This window comes from Xyrauchen texanus, chromosome 21 (genome assembly GCF_025860055.1).
Source record: "Xyrauchen texanus isolate HMW12.3.18 chromosome 21, RBS_HiC_50CHRs, whole genome shotgun sequence".
Taxonomy (NCBI): domain Eukaryota; kingdom Metazoa; phylum Chordata; class Actinopteri; order Cypriniformes; family Catostomidae; genus Xyrauchen; species Xyrauchen texanus.
The window spans coordinates 37,680,999-37,700,587 of NC_068296.1; the positions used below are offsets into that span (position 1 = coordinate 37,680,999).

General features: G+C 36.4%; 1 protein-coding gene across 1 annotated transcript in view; it reads right to left on the reverse strand.

Annotated features, from left to right (window-relative positions):
• LOC127661204 (unconventional myosin-Va-like) overlaps nt 1-18,872 on the reverse strand; it is a 146,808-nt gene extending 127,936 nt beyond the window's left edge. The window contains exons 1-2 of the mRNA XM_052151811.1: nt 18,765-18,872; nt 963-1,073 (exon numbers count right to left, since the gene is read on the reverse strand). Coding sequence (XP_052007771.1) covers nt 963-1,073; nt 18,765-18,791 — 138 coding nt within the window. The 5' untranslated portion in view covers nt 18,792-18,872. The remainder of the gene's footprint in view (nt 1-962; nt 1,074-18,764) is intronic.
• Nucleotides 18,873-19,589: the final 717 nt, after the last annotated feature.

Here is a 19,589-nt window from a genome sequence, read left to right on the forward strand (position 1 = left end):
TGCAACAGTTTTGCACTCCATTCCAATAAGTTTTGCATTTCCTCGCAATAAGCTTTTATCGTGTCCTAACAATAGTTTGTTTTTCCTTGCAATAGTTTTGTGCTCCATTCCAATAAGTTTTGCGTTTCCTCACAATACGTTTTTCATTCCCTCGCCATAAATTTTTATCGTGTCCTAACAATAATTCGTTTTTCCTTGCAATAGTTTTGCACTCCGTTGCAATTCGTTTTACATTCCCTCGCAATACGTTTTTATCGTGCCCTAACAATAGTTTGTTTTTCTTTGCAATAGTTTTGCGCTACCTCACAATAATTTTGGTTCCCTTGCAATAAGTTTTGTGCTCCCTCCTAAGAGTTTGATTAAGTATTGATTATTTCTTACCATTACAGTGGTAAGATTAACCTAATGGTTAATGATCTATGAAACTAACACAAAGCTTGCATGATCAATCTTAAGAATGTTACACAATTGAAGTGCTCTTGTAAAGCCAGGTTACTCCAGGTACACTGTTCTTGCATTACAAAAGTAGTCGTTTTGAAAAGAGTCTTTTGAGGCTTATCCAGCCAGGCGAGATGTTACAAGCTATTTGTCTGTCTGCACTGAACACAACATTTCTATGCGATACCACATAAATCACAGCACAACAGACCATTTCTAAAGTTCAATGTACAGTAATGAGGAGCAAGATTTTAGACCAATGAGATTTCACAGCAGGCGGGGTTACCCAGATGCTGCAGAAATAGAAACCAAGTGAATAACACAATGTCCTTTCTCTCGCCATTTGTCGCAGTTACAACTGCATAGTACAACAAATTATTAACATTGAAGTTTGTTTTTATTGCTTATTCCATTGTTGCATGTAGCCCTGACACACAAACAAACAAATACACACACACACACACACACACACACACACACACACACACACACACACACACACACACACACACACAGTCACTGACCGATCCATCCTCTAGTTGTAGTTGCAGCACTCCGTCTCCTTGTCTGTAGTCCTTGGTGAGTTCTGCTGACTTCCATACTTCCTCTACATCTGGAATCCAAACTCGAGCATACTGTACAAAGAGAAAAATCAGTTAATATCATGCACTGACACAAATAAACAATGTCTCTTTAATTAGTTCTGAACACACTCAAATATGATGCATTGTGATTGAGCACTTTAAAAAACATGAAAGGGTGGAAAAAAAGAGATTCGGCTCAAACAAGTCAGCTGATGCTGAAAACTGCAAAAAAAACCACATGAAATCACATATATCACATGACACAGGAATTCAGAAAGCAGGCAAAAGAGAAGAGAAAGACCAAAAAAAAACTACACACAAAGAACTGGACTTGTTCTTATTATTATTAACAAAATGAACCCAAATTGATTCCTTAATAGATAATCCCTAATTAGATAGGAATATTCCATCCTAGATTATTTACTACTGAATATTCTGTTTCATTCTGAAATCTGTCACATAGAGAAGTTAAATACCTCATGAATGTCATTTTAATTTGTCTCTAATAACAGCTACAATTCTTTAAGAAATGAATGACATTTTATAAATGAAACTGCCTGTTTTTCTGCCTGATCTGCTGGGAGGGAGGGAAGGAGGAGGAGGACATGAGGGTAGAAAGGAAGGCAATATGAAAGAAAGAATAAAACAAAGAAAGACAAAGAAGAAATAAAGGAAGGAAATGAGGGAATAAAAAAAGAAGGGAATGAGGGTAGGAAGGAAGGAAGTTAGGAAATGAGGGAAGGAAACGAGAAAGGAAAAAAGGAAGGAAGAAAGTGAGGGCAAGAGGAATGATGGAGTAATGAGGGAAGAAAGGAAGGAAGGAAGGAAGGTAGAAAAGGAAGGAAAGAAGGATAGAATGGAGAGAGGGAGGAAGGAAGGATGGAGGGATTGAAGGGGAGGGAGGACAAGGAAATGAGGAAAGGAACGAAGGAATGGAGAGAGGGAGGAAGGAAACATTAATAAAAGAAACAAAGGAAGGAAGTTAGGAAATGATGGAAGAGAAAGGAAAAAGGAAGGAAGAGAGGACAAAGGAAATGAGGAAAGGAAGGAAGGAATGGAGAGAGGAAGGAAGGAAGGAAGGAAGGGAGGGAGGACAGAGGAAATGAGGGAATAAATGAAGGGAAGATGAAAGGAAGATAGAAGGAAGAATTAAAGCAAATGAAGGAAGGAGGGAAGTTAGGAAAGAAAGAAAGAAAGAAAGAAAGAAAGAAAGAAAGAAAGAAAGAAAGAAAGAAAGAAAGAAAGAAAGAAAGAAAGAAAGAAAGAAAGAAAGAAAGAAAGAAAGAAAGAAAGAAAGAAGAGAATAGTGATTCATCTGATTGGACAGAAATTTGCATAGACACATCTGAGTGCATATTTCTGGTCCATTTTCCAAGAAGAGCAAGATTGAAAATGTAATAGTGCACAGCAAATCTGCTAAAAGAACACTTGTATTTAGATGACCTCAAAAATATATGAAAAAAAAAAACTGTTGATTTCACAGGGACATTAAATGCAATAAGATGATTACAGTGACAGCAACAAATTGGAACACAACATACACTGCAAAACACCCTCAAAAACATACGGATAAGCAGTTTTTCAATTAAGTTCGCTACAAAAAAGAACATAGAATGGCATGCAGTGATTTTTGGGAATACTTTTGAATATGGACACAAAATACTGTATAGTAAACAGAAAAGATGACAGTATTTCTGAACAAGCATCTATATTAGGCAACTCTGTAACCTGGCAACTAAAACAGGTCTGAAGCGCTGCACTTTAAGTCATATGAACGGTTTCAGTCAAACTAATCTGTTTTCTTTACAAAGAAAAGCTGCCAGGGCAGTCTACCAATGAATATATGTACACAGTAAGTACAGTGGAGTTTTGAGTGGTTCTGTGAGCGGTTACGTCATCGCTAGTCACACAAGCCAGATGGGATGCAGTCCAGCTTTCCACACCATCTTTATAACTCATTCATGTATGAGACACACACTCACAGCCCTGAACCCCTCAGAGAACTGCTCACATATCAATGGACTCATTTTAAAGTCTACATTCTAATATAAAGTCTTGGCACATACATTTAAAAAAAAAAAAAAAAAAAAAATCCCAATACCATCTGCTATCTAAACAAAGTTGGGCTCATCTTCAAACGGAGTATTTAACAGTGTTACAAGGCCAAGCATAAATACTGCATTTTTCATATTTTTCTAAATGGTGCTAATATTCTACAGTTTTTAGCCCAGTTTATTTTTTGAATGGGTATTTTTCAATATAAACCAATGGGTGAGGAACAACACATAACATATGCTAATGACGTCATAGAGTTTAGCAGAAAAAAACTGTGCTTTGGCTGTATGAACATTTGAAACAGCTACAGATGGAGGCTGGGTTTACCCAATCAATCTAAAACCAAATGGTTTATTTATTTTCATCTCATTCCATTGCTTAAATTGTCTGATTAAAGAAATCACTTTGCATTGTTGACACATCAGAACATCCAATAAAGTGAAAATGAGATGCAACAGACCGTCACTGCACCATGCATGGAACCAACTGGTCAACTGTAAAGTCATGATTGACATTTAAAGGGGTGGGGCTTAAACATACATCAGAAACTAAACAAATCACACATTCAGTGTGATATGAACGTAGGGATGAAAAGATGTGACATATGTTTAACCTGGACCTCCAGAGGAGACCATCCCAAAACTACACAGACACACAAACACGAGGAGGGAGGGTAAAAATAGCAATAGCAAAAACGCAATCTCTCTCCCATTCACTCACGTTCACACTCGATGGCAATGAGCAATAACCGCAGCAGATTGAGGATTATAGCACGGAGTGAAATCAGTGTATGTGTGTGTGTGAGTGTGATTACAGTGTATCAGGAGAAAACATGAGATAATCCTCATGTGACACAAGCACATGATTCAGCAGCTACACACACACATACACACACACACACACACACACACACACAAACGCCTGACAAAGCAGCAATGAAAGAGCATCATAATGTGACAATGCATGAACATGTGTTTTGTGTAGTTTGCACTAGTGCTGCTACTATCCACCTTTTTCCCGGGGGTCTTTCTGGGGAACTGGATGTGGGTGCTATTATTAAAATTTGAATATATTAAATATCATACGTTTGAATATTTTTGCAATTCATTTTATTTGTTACATTTTAATAACTTCTCACTGCTACATTAAAGCCAGCTCATGATGTTTCTGGTGTCCTCATGTTTGTACCCATATGTACAAGCAATTTTAGCAACAATGGACACAAAGGACTGTTTGATTACAGAACACCTAGTTAGCTATCTACCTAGACAACATTTTAAGGCATATTAGACGCAATCCTGACACATTGGCTGTACCAAAAGGTACTCAACAATATTTCACTGCCCCCCCAAGATCCATCGTTTTGCCCAAATTCTAAGGCAACATCTTATATATCCTTCACAGGTAAGACAATCCCAGAATGCAATGTGAAAAGATCTAAGGAAAAAAAAAACCTTGACTATAAATATCCCAGTTATACTCAATAATTGTGTGTGCTTTGTATTTTAACAGTCTAAGGCATCTGTCTAGACCTTGTTTACATAGAAAAACAATTCAAAACCATGCAGAGAGATGCAGAAACGTGATTGCGGTGAACAACCACTTAGAAGGCAGTTGACTAAGTTGACAGGCAACTCACAAGGTTCTGGAAGTTGTGGTGTCATTTCAAACATAAGTGCTGGAAAAGAATTGCTTTAAAGAGCTCTCTAGCGCTTTTGTTTAGTCAATGTGAAGTGAATTGAGTCAAACAGTGTGATTAGGTTATTCAGAGCCCAGCGTGATAAATGAACCCGGGTTTAGACTAGGCTAATTTCAACCAGGCTAACTACACCTCTAACTAACTTGAACTGGATGATGACATCTAAATCGCACTTGTAACTTCATTCAAACCCAACAGTGATCTCACGCTCAACCACATGAACACGCCAAACCAGCCATGACATTTACTGGAGATGACATTACACCAGCACCAAGATAATGAAGTTAAGAGGTCATTCAAAGGATAAACTATTCTGAATGATTGCATACTCATTCTTTCATTGTGTCTCGACTGCTCGATCCATCAAGAATGCAGTCTTGCACAAATGTCCATAATGCCCCAGTGTAACAATGTTGAACATACTCCATCTGTAGTCAGCAATGTAAGCAAAACTATATATCACAATATTCTAAAAAATGTTAGTCGTAGGGATGTCCTGATACCATTTTTTTGAGAACGAGTACAAGTACTGTTACTTCTTTTTTATTACTTGCCAATACCAATACCTGTTTTGTTGTTGTTGTTGTTGATTTTTCTGAATTCCATATCAACAGTTTGTCATCAAAATCTTGTTAAAATTAATTAATTGATTAAAACTTTAATAAACTGAAAATAGAACAATTCATTTTCAACTTAATTATTCATTATGAATTACTTTTATACAGAACCTCACAGCACAATCCAAAATAAAAACCCTTGTGTGTCAATACTCAGAGATCCTTCAATGACAAATATGTCCAAGTCAAAAAACTGCCATAATAATATAATATATTAATATTATTTTCCACTTTAATTAGTTAAATTATATTTAAATGTAAATATTACATATAAACATTTTTAACCAACATCAGTCCTTATCATAACAAACAAATATTCTTTTTTTTTTTTTTTCAGGATTTTAACCCTTTAAATGACAGTTTGTATATATAATACAAACTGTCTTTTTTAATACAAATTGTTTTATTGGAAAACACCAAAAATTCATTATGTTCATATACTAAATGCTATAGGGGATTTTTTTGGATTATCAATCTGGAATATATCAATAATTAACAACAACACTGATTATGATGCATTATTATTTTTTGTTAAGTATCAGATGAAAAAAAAAAAAAAAAACTCAGGACCTTAGAGGACAAAACTTTCCGCACCAAAATACTGCCATAAAAATACTATAGATTATTTTCCACTTTCAATGAAACAGATTTTTTTAGCCAACATCAGTTCTGATAATAACTACCAAATATTCATTCATTGCCAGGATTTTAACCCTTTAATAGCCAGTTTGTTTATATAATGCCACTGTTGTTTTTTACACACACACACACACACACACACACACACACACACACACACACACACACACACCAACACACCAACACACACAATTTTAGCTGCATCATTTATTCATTTGGTCTGCAGTGCTCTATAATACAGCAAACAGAAAATAGGAAAAAAGCTTGTATTTGCTCCATTGGCTAAACATGAGAAAGATGGCGCCATCTGGTGGAAAATATAAATAAAAAAAAAAACATTTGAAGCCAGGGCCCACAGAATGAAACCATAATATCATAGATTTCATGATGTTATGCTTTAAGGGTACTGGGATCAAATATTGCCATCCTGAGTGTAACTATTTTGTGTACACAGTGTATTATAGATGTATTATAGGAACTGAAATTGAAATATAAAAATTTCCCAAAAAATACACACCTCTGGCAAAATTTATGCCATGGGCAATAACATAGGCAAAATTATCGAAAAGACAATTATTATTGTTTTATTATCAATTATTATATAATTATTATTATTATTATTATTATTAGCAATAGTAATACAGTGAATATTACATAACTATTCAGTAGCTCTAAACCATTTGAGCACTTTGTGTCTTTATGTCAGCACGCCTTTACCCATTCACAAACACTCACTTTTGAATCGTGCAGCACATGCAAACAATATAGGCTATTTATCTCATTAAATCACAGCCTTTGCGGTTTAATAATCTCACTAGGACGTAATGTGGTTTTAATTTGTGCACTGAATGTTTAAGGAATGACATTAACCCATATGTTTTTGGTATTGGAGCATTTTTATGAGCATGAGTATAGGTACACGAGCATGGTATCGGACCCAATATAGAGGTCTACAACTGAGAAACCGCAGAGTCAGTTTTTCAAGTATGACATTGGGTTCGGGTGTGTAATGAAAAAATAAACAGACCTACCTAACTAGATTCGCACGTGCTCTTACTAACAGACACGCCCGAACGGACAAGGTAGGGTCTGTTCAAACCAAACGTGTTTTTGTGTGCATCTTTTTTGTTTTTCCATTCTTTTCCTATGTAAAAACATGCTTGGCGGACGTTTTTGACCGTCGCACCGCATTTTCCTTATTCTTCAGCATCTCACACATGACGCGATGTCGAGTTAAAAATAACTTTGTAACTTTTGTAACTTTGGGTTCGTGCTTCAAATCTGACGATACTGTTCGGATCAGGTCACAAAGTCTCGGGTATGTGTCCGGTTCAGGTTTTATAGACACAAGCAGACTTCTAGTGCAGTGTGTTTTACACAGGATTTGTAAATGGGTTCACGGCCAAACAGAGATTATGAAATTAACCCTCTAAGTATCTCAGCTTTCACTTCAGAAGTCACAAATTCCTTTCCTCTGCTGTACAATCACTTTTCCCATTTTAAACAAACAGGCTGATCCAGATGCTTAACAGTGCTGGATAAAACCCAAAATCATAATTTCATACAGACAAAGCAGCCAGATCCAGATCCGATGACAATGATTCCATTCCAATTTAAATCTATGCTGACGATCAAAATCACAATTACACAAGGACCCTGGAACAGCCCTCTGGCTATTTATAAATTCATAAACAAAGACACAGTTTATCCTCCCATCCCATTATGAAACATGGCTGTCAAAAAGCTTGAACATTCCAGAATCAAATCATTTATCTATGTGACATTCACATCTCAGCTGACTGCAATCTGTGTAAACGATTTGAGCGAATCGATTAGTTCTGTGAAATTTCGATGCAAGTCCATATATGTTCAGCGCAATGTTTATGTTGCTCTTTTCATAAAATTAAAGTGAATGGGGGATAGCTTTTCCTGCATTCAAAATTCTGTGAATGTCTGACAAGTTACAGTCTCCAGTCAGCTTTATGACTTTTTGTGAGGTGGTCGATTTTTGGCTAGTGGCTGGTCTCTTTGGAAGACCAATGACCAGTGAGCCAAAAAATGTCAAGTCCCACTTGAATATCTTTCTTTTTTTTTTTAGATGTTTTGAAGGATATATTATGTGTTATTGTCCTTACAATGCAAGTCAATGGGGTCAAAAACTTTCAAGGTCTGCTAAAATGCATATTTGCATGTTCTCGTGAGAACTGACTGGTGCGCAATATAAGCGGAATTTCTTGCGCCAACATGCAAGAGCACGTGTCAAGCACGAGGGCGCATGAATAAGCTTAGCATCACTTCAGAAGACATGGATTAAACCACTGGAGCTGTATGGATTACATTTATGTTCTTTTTGGAGCTTGAAAGGTTTGGGCCCCATTTACTTGCATAGTATGGACTAAAACACCTAATAAATCCTTCAAAATATCTTTATTTGTGTTCATCAGAAGCAAGAAAGTAATACACCTCTTGGATGCCATAAGGATGAGTAAATGATGAGAGAATTTTCATATTTGGTTGAACTATCCCTTTAAGTGTTACGTGATGCTCCAGACTTTGACCTCACTATCTGAAGGAGAAAATGAGAAAGAGCAGAACAGACCATCACATGACAGACGCTCATGTGAAAATCTGCTGCCTGCTGTTGAGTCTCTCTTCACCCACCTCACACAGTTACTGCCAACTCACAAAAACATCTCAAATCCCACTAAATATGTTTGTTGGAAAAAATAACTAGCGTTGGACTTGGGTGGTACGTCACCCAGGTCTCTCTGTAGCTCACTGCAAAAAAAATAAAAATATTCTGAAGACATATTTTTGTCTTTTTTTCCTGGTCAAATATCCAGACATGCTTTAAACGACATAAATGGTCAATTGCTTTTTTCTTATTTTAATAAAAATTAATTACTAAATTGTATAGGTTTATACTTTAAATAAAAAAAATTTAAAACTCGCCAATGGGGTATGAAAAATAAACTTAAATCCCAATATATACAGGTGAAACTCGAAAAATTAGAATATCGTGCAAAAGTTCATTAATTTCAGTAATTCAACTTAAAAGGTGAAACTAATATATTATATAGACTCATTACAAGCAAAGTAAGATATTTCAAGCCTTTATTTGATATAATTTTGATGATTATGGCTTACAGCTTATGAAAACCCCAAATTCAGAATCTCAGAAAATTTGAATATTACATGAAATCAATTAAAAAAAGGATTTTAAATACAGAAATGTCGGCCCTCTGAAAAGTATAATCATGCATATGTACTCAGTACTTGGTTTGGACCCCTTTTGCATTAATTACTGCCTCAATGCGGCGTGGCATGGATGCTATCAGCCTGTGGCACTGCTGAGGTGTTATGGAAGACCAAGATGCTTCAATAGCGGCCTTCAGCTCTTCTGCATTGTTTGGTCTCGTGTCTCTCATCTTTCTCTTGGCAATGCCCCATAGATTCTCTATGGGGTTCATCTCAGGCGAGTTTGCTGGCCAATCAAGCACAGTAATACCATGGTCATTGAACCAGGTTTTGGTACTTTTGGCAGTGTGGGCAGGTGCCAAGTCCTGCTGGAAAATGAAGTCAGCATCTCCATAAAGCTTGTCTGCTGAAGGAAGCATGAAGTGCTCTAAAATGTCCCGGTAGACGGCTGCGTTGACTCTGGACTTAATAAAGCACAGTGGACCAACACCATCCTATGACATGGCTCCCCAAACCAACACAGACTGTGGAAACTTCACACTGGACTTCAAGCATCTTGGATTGTGTGCCTCTCCAGTCTTCCTCCAGACTCTGGGACCTTGGTTTCCAAATGAGATGCAAAATTTGCTCTCATCAGAAAAGAGGACTTTGGACCACTGAGCAACAGACCAGTTCTTTTTTTCTTTAGCCCAGGTAAGACGTTTGACATTTGAAGCCCATGTCCAGGACCCGTCTGTGTGTGGTGGCTCTTGATGCAGTAACTCCAGCCTCAGTCCACTCCTTGTGAAGCTCCCCACACATTTGAATGGCCTTTTCCTGACAATCCTCTCCAGGCTACGGTCATCCCTGATGCTTGTGCACCTTTTTCTTCCACACTTTTCCCTTCCACTTAACTTTCTATTAATGTGCTTTGATACAGCACTTTGAGAACATCCAACTTCTTTTGCAATTACCTTTTGAGGCTTTCCCTCCTTGTGGAGGGTGTCAATGATGGTTTTCTGCACAACTGTCAGGTCAGCAGTCTTCCCCATGATTGTGAATTCAACTGAACCAGACTGAGAGACCATTTAAAGGCTCAGGAACCCTTTGCAGGTGTTTAGCTGATTAGAGTGTGACACTTTGAGCCTACAATACTGAACCTTTTCACAATATTCTAATTTTCTGAGATTCTGAATTTGGGGTTTTCATAAGCTGTAAGCCATAATCATCAAAATTATATCAAATAAAGGCTTGAAATATCTTACTTTGCTTGTAATGAGTCTATATAATATATTAGTTTCACCTTTTAAGTTGAATTACTGAAATTAATGAACTTTTGCACGATATTCTAATTTTTCGAGTTTCACCTGTACTCTGAAAACAAGGGATGAGATTCAAAAGGAATTGAACAACTCCAATTCCTTGACGTTTCCATTGCTGATACTTTAAGTACTTTTGATGCCTTTCTTATTTGATTTACTGTCCTCTGCATCTTTTTATTAAATTATGAGATCATTTAATATATTTAACAGAACAGATGTGTGCAAAAGGTGTGTTTACACAGACTTTTTGATTAAGATATAATTGTGATTCAGTCTTTGATTTATTAAAAAGAACTGGCTAATAAGAGTCATTCGTTTGGGAATCATGCTACACTGGTCACGTTGTACGTTTCATGTTGTAGATTAAACAAAGATGACTCATAAGAATTATTCGTTTGGGAATCATGCTTCACTGGTCGCGCTGTGCATTTCATGCTGTAGATTAAACAAAAATGACTCGTAAGAGTCATTCGTTTGGGAATCCTGATACACTGGTTGCGCTGTGCGTTTCACGTTGTAGATTAAACAAAGATGACTCGTAAGAGTCATTCGTTTGGGAATCCTGCTACACTGGTTGCGCTGTATGTTTCATGTTGTAGATTAAACAAAGATCATTCATAAGAGTCATTCGTTTGGGAATCCTGCTACACTGGTCGCGCTGTGCGTTTCATGCTGTAGATTCAAATGAACTGGCTCATGAGTCATTAATTTGGGAATCGGACTACACTGGTCGCCCTGTAGATTCAGGAGTGTCTGAGTATTTTAATATAGTGTTTTGTCTGCATCAGTGGAAGAATACACGTTTGAAAACCGTTAACGGAACCAAAAGTCATGAAAATCATACAGTCGGTTTCTAATTTTCGGTTCCCAACGCTACGTCTTTTTCTCATACAGAATTTTGCTTCTCAAGTAAATGTGTCTTGGTTTTATGATCTTTAGATATTTTTACTGGAAAATAAGACTAAAATACTGCTTAAAAAATAGTTTTGCAGTGCAAACGGAAAAGAATAAAGGGGCATTCTGACTCACAATCTTAAACGTCCTGGTGAATGAGTGCAGCCAAGAGAGGATCTCATCAAAACGTAATGATGCAAGATTAAATCTATTTCAATTAAATGGAGACATGCTCACACGGATCATAAAGTCCAATAATATGAGATCACAACACATTTTATCCAGGTCACTGAGCGGCGTGTCTGCCTAATCAGCATAATCATTACACGATTCATTAATCTGTTTACACTGAATCATGCTTATAAATAAAGTTATATCAGCCAGGATTATAAGGGCAATACTTCACTGTATTGAGATTACCGCCATTAAATATGTGTGCACCTTTGGTGGATTAAGGGACTCTTTCGGATTCAATACAAGTTAAGGTTCTTTAGTGAACTCGGAGTGTACAGTATATTGTGTTATACAAAGTATTTACATGATCACAGAACCCTGATACACACCAAAAAATTTGAAATCTGAACCATTACATCCCTAAATGACGATCAACACCAAAAGCAGGCACAATGAAAGAATTGGCCCATTTTCAGTAAGTCCAATCAAATTTGTTTTAAATAACAAGGCATTAATCTAATATTAACGACAAGAGAATAGTTAGTCCCTCTTTGAGAAAATATCAAAATAATCATCATTCAATATTCTATTTCAATATCTGGTTTTGAAAAATAAACAAGTTACACAACTTTTAGTTGTTACTAACATTTTTAGTAACAATCTGTGTCTACAAAAACAGCAAATCTACTGACAAAAATGTATCAATTTAAGGGGAAGTATGGTGAAATTGCATATGATCCAAACAGGCAAAAGGATATTAACTCCAGTACTTACTTGAACGAACATAAAATCCAATTCCTGGTTCATGTTTAAAGCACACACTGCTCTATATCTACTAAAGGGTAGAAAAATTACATCTGTCCCACTTCTGCCCGAGCATTGAAACACGCTAGGCAGCATTCAATACATCTGATTGGATCCCTGATCCCAGACAGATAAATATTGATAACTGCATCTGGGAGACGGTCTTCCAACTGGTAGATGCTCTAGTCAGCAGAGTATGTTGTTGTCTGTTCCCGAAAGCTGTTCTCAAACAGTCAAACCCTTCAAGTGTCACATGAGCATGAAGTGAAGAGTTTTTAAAATGGCATCATTCTGCAAAACAAGTATAAAAAAAAACTCTAATTCTTTGTTTAAAACTTGCATGTGAACCACCAACGGATCCCACATGCAGATGCAACATTGAGCAGCCGTGGCAGATATACAGCAGGGACCTTGTGTACAGCAATAATGTGCTCATTTACCTCCTAGTAATGCAGTGCACATGTTGTCAATCAGTAGTAGGCAAAACAAAATAATAAATTATTCTCCCAGATAACCTTTTAAAAAAACAGCCAGGTCATTAATATACAGTATACTCATCACAGCACCCCAAAAAACATCCATTTACTAAAAGTAGAAAAGTGTTGGGGAATTCTCCTTATAAATGGAAAACTAACACAAGCAAAGTCATTCTTTTTCACAGGAGAGGATTATTCAGCTAGGACAGAGGTCTCTCATACAAGAGAAGTCTTACAAACAACATCCTGATCAATAGCAGACATCAGGGGGAGTGTTTAGTAAACGTTTGTAAAATGTCATATAATTTAGCAATTTGACACTATAATGACCTTTGCTTGACCTTTAAAGTAAACATGAAATGGCATTTTCAGCCCGTTTAATTCTGAAACTGATATTAATGAGAAAAACAATGTAGGGTGAGAATTTTAATGTTTAAGGATTGGCCCCCATTCACTTCCATTTTAAATGCCTCACTGTGACCCAAGCTGTGTCCCAAATCTCACACAATACACAATGAACTTACAATATATGCACTCAGCCATGAGGTGCATGCATTTTCAAAGTGTAGTATCGTCCCAAATTGAAAACATAAAAAAAAAAATTTATGGAAGCATTTGCTGTTTCAAGTGCAAGCAATGTTTTGCTGCTAGCTTTAGCATGTTAGCCAACTTGAGTTCAACACTTGTATCTCAAACAATGTACAAATTCACACATGGTGGGGAGATGGGAAACAATAAACGTACATTTGTAAGGTGCTCTTTACTTAAGTTTTGCTAATTGCGACATTATCCATTATTTTAAATTGTTTAGTCAGACCAGTAATGAAGCCAGGTAACTCCACCTCTTCCACTACATACAGCAAGCATGAACACCGCATGAAGTGTCCAACATTTCACACTCAACATTTCACACTCCTTTTTTCACCAGGGTCCTCGTGGCACACTTCTTTTAGCTACATTTTTAGCTATACTTCCGGAGAAGTTCTTCTTCATTCTTCTAAACAGCCAAGTAACAGCATACTGTTCCTGAAAATTCAGACACCCACCACACTACTGTGGGATGCGTTTAGAAGTACATTTAAATATGAGGATGCTACACATAAAACCTAAACTAATGTGATATCAATGACTTTATGCCTTATTCTTTGAGTAGAATTCACATGAGATCCGAAAAAAGTAGTTTTAACTAGGGTTGGGCGATGTCCCCTAAATTGGCAGTTGACGATGTTGACAGTAAAACATCGCGATGGATGATGATATCTTCGGTGGGGCGGTAATTTTCAAAAATTATATGAAAAATTATAATTCCGTTATTTTACTAACCCAACTAATGACTCATCGGCGCTTTATCAGTAGGTTGCACGACACGTGAAGCATTTTTTTTTTTTAGCTTTCACTTAAGAAGAGTTTTATATTTCAATATATCTCTTTACATAAATACTATTTTCCACTTAAAAACTATGATTTCGTTATTTTACTCACTGATGAGCAAAAGGTCGAGGCAGAAATGACCATGTACCTGCAGGAAATGGCCATTGATGGGGAAGAGGACCCGCTTACTTGGTGGAAAACGAACGACAAAAGGTTTCCGTTCATGGCAAGATTAGCACGGAAATATCTGTGCATATGTGCTACCAGTACTCCATCAGAGCGGGTCTTCAGCACAGCGGGTAGTGTAGTTACTCCAATCCGCAGCTTATTAAAACCAGATAAAGTGAATATGTTGGTATTTCTGGCCAGAAACATCGAAATTTAAACATGGTCTATGGTGAAATATATTAGACTTCTTTACGCATTTTTCAGCCATCCGTTCTGGAGCTATTTGATTTTGCATATTATTTTTTAAACGTTCATTTGTGTAGTTCATATGACCACTTTACAATATTTCAATAACATAATTTATTTTGTAGCCTGTGCTGAAGTTAATTGTGCTGCTAATTATAAGTGAAATGTTAATGCCGAGTTTCGGTCTGAGTGTTGTTCCCGTTTTCTTGTTCTTTATTTGTTGTTCTTCTATGTTTTAATAAATGTGTGTTATTCATATTCACCTTGTTTCTTTCATTTGATTTGACATTATGGATTTATGGCCAAGGAAATTTTTCTTTAAAAGTATTAACCAGACAAAAGTTATTTGACGTTCGCTGGTCTGGGTTTATCTTAAACTGCCGCTTCAGTGTATACAAGAGCATTTGACAATGTGACAATGAGCAAGATTTTCTGAGACACTACAACTACTAATAATTAATTAAGGCTATTTTCTTGTAGCCTACGACATAAAATATTTTAATCTAAATGTACAGTGTAAGACATGTAAAAAAAAGGAGAAGCTAACAATGTCAAGATCAATATTTGTGCAGCCTGCCTGACACGGTATTTTCACAGACTAACACGTCACGTCTCTGGCATATACTACAGTATTTAAAATAGCATATATGCATTAGTTATATTCTCAATTTAATTTACAGAGAAATCCCTGCAAAGTTTTTAGGTTAACTATAGAAGAGACTAGGATTAGTGAGTTATACTAGCAAGACTTGCAAAAGGGGGCGTGGCATCACGATGGTGGCTCTACATCGTGATGTTGGTCAGCCATCACGATGGACGATGATATCGTCCATCGGCACAACCCTAGTTTTAACCACTTGATGATTTAAATAATATAAATGCAGTAGAAAATCTTTAATTTGTTTACATTGAGTTCATGACGCTAATGCGCTAACACGCTACATGTGGCCATTATATGTGCCGGTTACACTGTCATTTTAATTTACGATGACACTGATACTACTGCAAAGATTGGTGTAAAAAAGAGTGTTAATGTGCAGAATAAAGACAAAAGAATGATTATAGAGGCTTATCTTTGTGCAGATGTGTGAATGGTTTTCACTGCAGATGACACACGAGTGAATGGGCACTTGAGAGTATTTGAGTAGATTTGATTCCTTTTTGAGACTAATTCATCAAAAAACATCACACAAGATGGTCTTGCACGCCAGTGTTTTCATGCATACTGACTGAAAAACATAAAGTAGTAGGTGAAGCTTCAGGTCACAACTACAGTACTGATGACAAGTTTTCCTTAAAGTTTGCCCAGGCGAGCTGTTACGCACCACCGAAACGAACGCAAAAACACTTTCTTCTTGGCCAGGTTTTGTTGTGATCTTGTGTAAGTCCCCAAACATTTATTTTTTCAAATTTTAAAATAAATAGTGTTTAAAATAAGTGCTTCTTTTATTTCAGCAATGTTGACATAATATTGTCACGACATCCGCCACAGTCGCGACATCTGCACTTTTTTTATTTAAGAATCAACTTGTTACCGATGTCCCGGTATTTTTGACATCTCTAAAAATTATATAATTTGTAATGAAAATACTATATCAAATTAGAAAAGACAGCAAAAAAAAAAACTGCATTTTCATAAGTGGTTTTAGAATAATCAGCCACCATGCTGTCTAGACGACTGACATCGGTCATTATAAAACCCATATCGGTCAACCACTAAAAAGAAATGTTTGTTAAGTCCACAATTTGTCTCATTTGCCATCATTAATTTGTATAATGTTGCCTATACTGTATATCTGCCACTTTGTTCTCAAGATAACATATCGGCCATTGGAAAACCCAGTCAACCACTGTATACAACCAAACTACACTTATAATATAAAAGCTTATTACATGCAAACTGAGTTAATCCATGACAAATCAACTAAAATTCTGAAATTCCCTAGGTGGTAATTTTTCATTTTGCAAATAATTTCTGAAGAAAAGTATACATTAATGAGGATAAATGATGCCAAAATACGAAATGCCATGGATCATTATTTACTGTAAGTACTGTTAGTAATCCATTATTTTGTATAGGGTGGTCAAAATGACAATTGGTGCAAAATTACAGGTATAAAAAATTACTTTAGCAGCATTTTTATTTTATTTTTATACAGAGATAATTAGGTCTATTTCTTAATTCAGTTGACTTCAGCAGCCCTTGTTGCATTATATCCCAAAGGTGTCCAAATATTTAAAAATAAAAACTTTTTGTATTGATTTTCCAAAGCCTAAAAACTCCAGAAGTATTAAAGATATCTTTGTATCAATTTAGATTCTGATCATTCTGACCATTTCAGAACAAACTTTCCTTTTTGTATCTTCAATTTTAAGGCCCTAAATGGTTCAATCCAAGTGGCTCCATCTGAAAATTGTTACATTTTACCCATTTTCAATAGCCAAAAACCCAATTTGGGTCACAGGATATGACATTTTTATTGTCCAACAAAACAAAAGTCTGAAGTGCAAATAATGTTGGAACTAGAAATGTACCTTCATTGATTAAAATAAAAACAATGTCAAAATCTCAATATTTGAGAGTCCAAAAATACATTTATTTAGAATAAGCAAATCACGTGACACATTAGTTAGTGCAATATCTCTATTATAGGTAGACCGATATATCGGTTTGACCGATTAATCGGTGCTGATAGTTGCTTTGTGGAACTATCGGTTATCAGCAAAAATCTGTTGATGCCGATAGTTTTTTCATCATTTAGTAATTTCAAAATAAGAGTCCTCAGAGTGTTTTGGGTTTGTTTATACTTAAAAGTCCCATGTTACGTACAATATCTTCATTAGATATTTGGGGGATTTTGAACAGAAAACTGTATCTGAGATTGTATTCATTTTGGACTATTTGTCTATACTATAAATCAATTTGAAAAACCATTGGCCGATCGGCAAAATCCACTATCGGTCGACCTCTGACCTCTATTTTTGGATTGGTCTGCAAAGCTCTGTTATGAATCATTAAAGGTTCAAAAACAAAAGATGCTGAACTGATTAACATATACATTTTCAGCCCTAAAATGTCTGGGTGTCAGAAATATTCAAAAAACAAAACCTGAGGTTGAGTTGACCCCTCTAAAAGTCTACTAAAAATGACTTGAACTCAAATGGTTTTCCATAACCATTGTGGTCCTTGCTTAAGGCCTGAATCTAAATAACTGTGCTTTGCTCTTGCAGCTTTCAAAGGGGTCTGTCAGTGTACTTACAAGAAGACAGCTGCATCATGGGGGATGGGTGGCCTCCCCCCACCTCTCTCTCTCTCACACACTCTCTCTCTTCAGTAAAACCGGCCAGCCATTTGTCATCTCAGACATCAACTACATAAGTGATGATGTCATGCCTCTGCTGCTAAGCAACAATATTCCAAAATTTTTACCAAGGAGACACACCTTAGATGTGTGCATAAAGGCTTACAGGCCGCAGTGGAAGAAAACAAACAAGCTGGAAGATGTGTGGTGCTGATGCGAGCATCACTGCCTGCATGGTTGTGATGTTAGAGATGCTCGCATCATCTCAATAAGGCAGTGATGCTCGCATCAGCACCGCCCGCATCCCACTGGCTCACTGCGGTCAGTCATCAACACACACAGCGACCCATATCAATACATCACAGGCCTTTGAAAACCTCTACCTGCTGTTTCTATGGCTGTCAAAGGTGTTTGACTATCATCAATGTCCAGCTAAAGCATCTTTACATGCACCATCTACAATATATGACCAGCAATGCAAGATTTATATTTAGCTACATGTACATAAATACTGTCTCTTTTGCCTTCCACAATAAGATGGTCAACTTAAGGGCAAATTGCATTATAACCTAACATACATCTCTCTACACAACAGAAAAACCATATAAAGCACATCTAGGAAAGGTTGGGACATATATAAAAATATAACAAAAGCATTCATGATGAATTGGTTTAAATGATCAGAGGAAAATATTGTCAACATAAACCCAAAGCCAACAACAACCTTGTATTACATTAACTTTGAATAACAGTCACTTAACATTTGATGTCAGATACTGAGTATGTCAATGACTTTACCTTTGTGTATAATTCAGACGCAGCCATGATGATGGTCGCACAGTGTTTCTGCAATCACAGTCAACTGAACATCCGCGCGATCCGGAACATTCAAATCACTCGTATGAAACGCGTTTAAAGGGATGTCATGAATGCAGAGAGGCCGGCCGTGTGCCTCGGTTCATTCCTCATGAACGTGTCCGTGTTTTTGGCGTGTCTTTCTGTTCGTTCTGGGAGCGATCGATGCAGAGAATGAGTCAATGAAAACGCGGTTGCCATGACCGACACAAATAATGACGCAAGAGTGCGCTCTGCTGGACAACACCAGACATTTTTGTCTTTTTTTCTAAGATTCAGTGTCATTTTCAGCACATATGAAATTCTGTATTGTGTTTAATACAATTCTGTGGTGGAAATAACACTGATGGAAATTACATTTTTTATATATATTTTTTTTTAAATGGCTGACTACATTGTCTTGCTAAGCCTAATTTCATTTTATGTATCCTAAATACACCTAATTACGTATTTTAAATTTAATTAATTAATTTTTCAATTGATATAAATTATTTTCACACAAGAAATATTGACATCCGTTCCACACAATGAAAATGTGTTTCTTTGATTTTAAACTGAAATGTGGGCTCTAATCAATTACTTTGTGTAGCGAAAATCTAAATTAACTGAGTTAACCTAACTTTAATTTGATCTGTTCAAATAACTATATTAACCCTTGCAGCATGTTGCTAGCTTGCAAACAAACACATTAGCATGATATATATATATATTGGAACATCCAATTTGCCAACAACCAAGAAAAACTATGTCCAGGTGTATCCAGGAGAA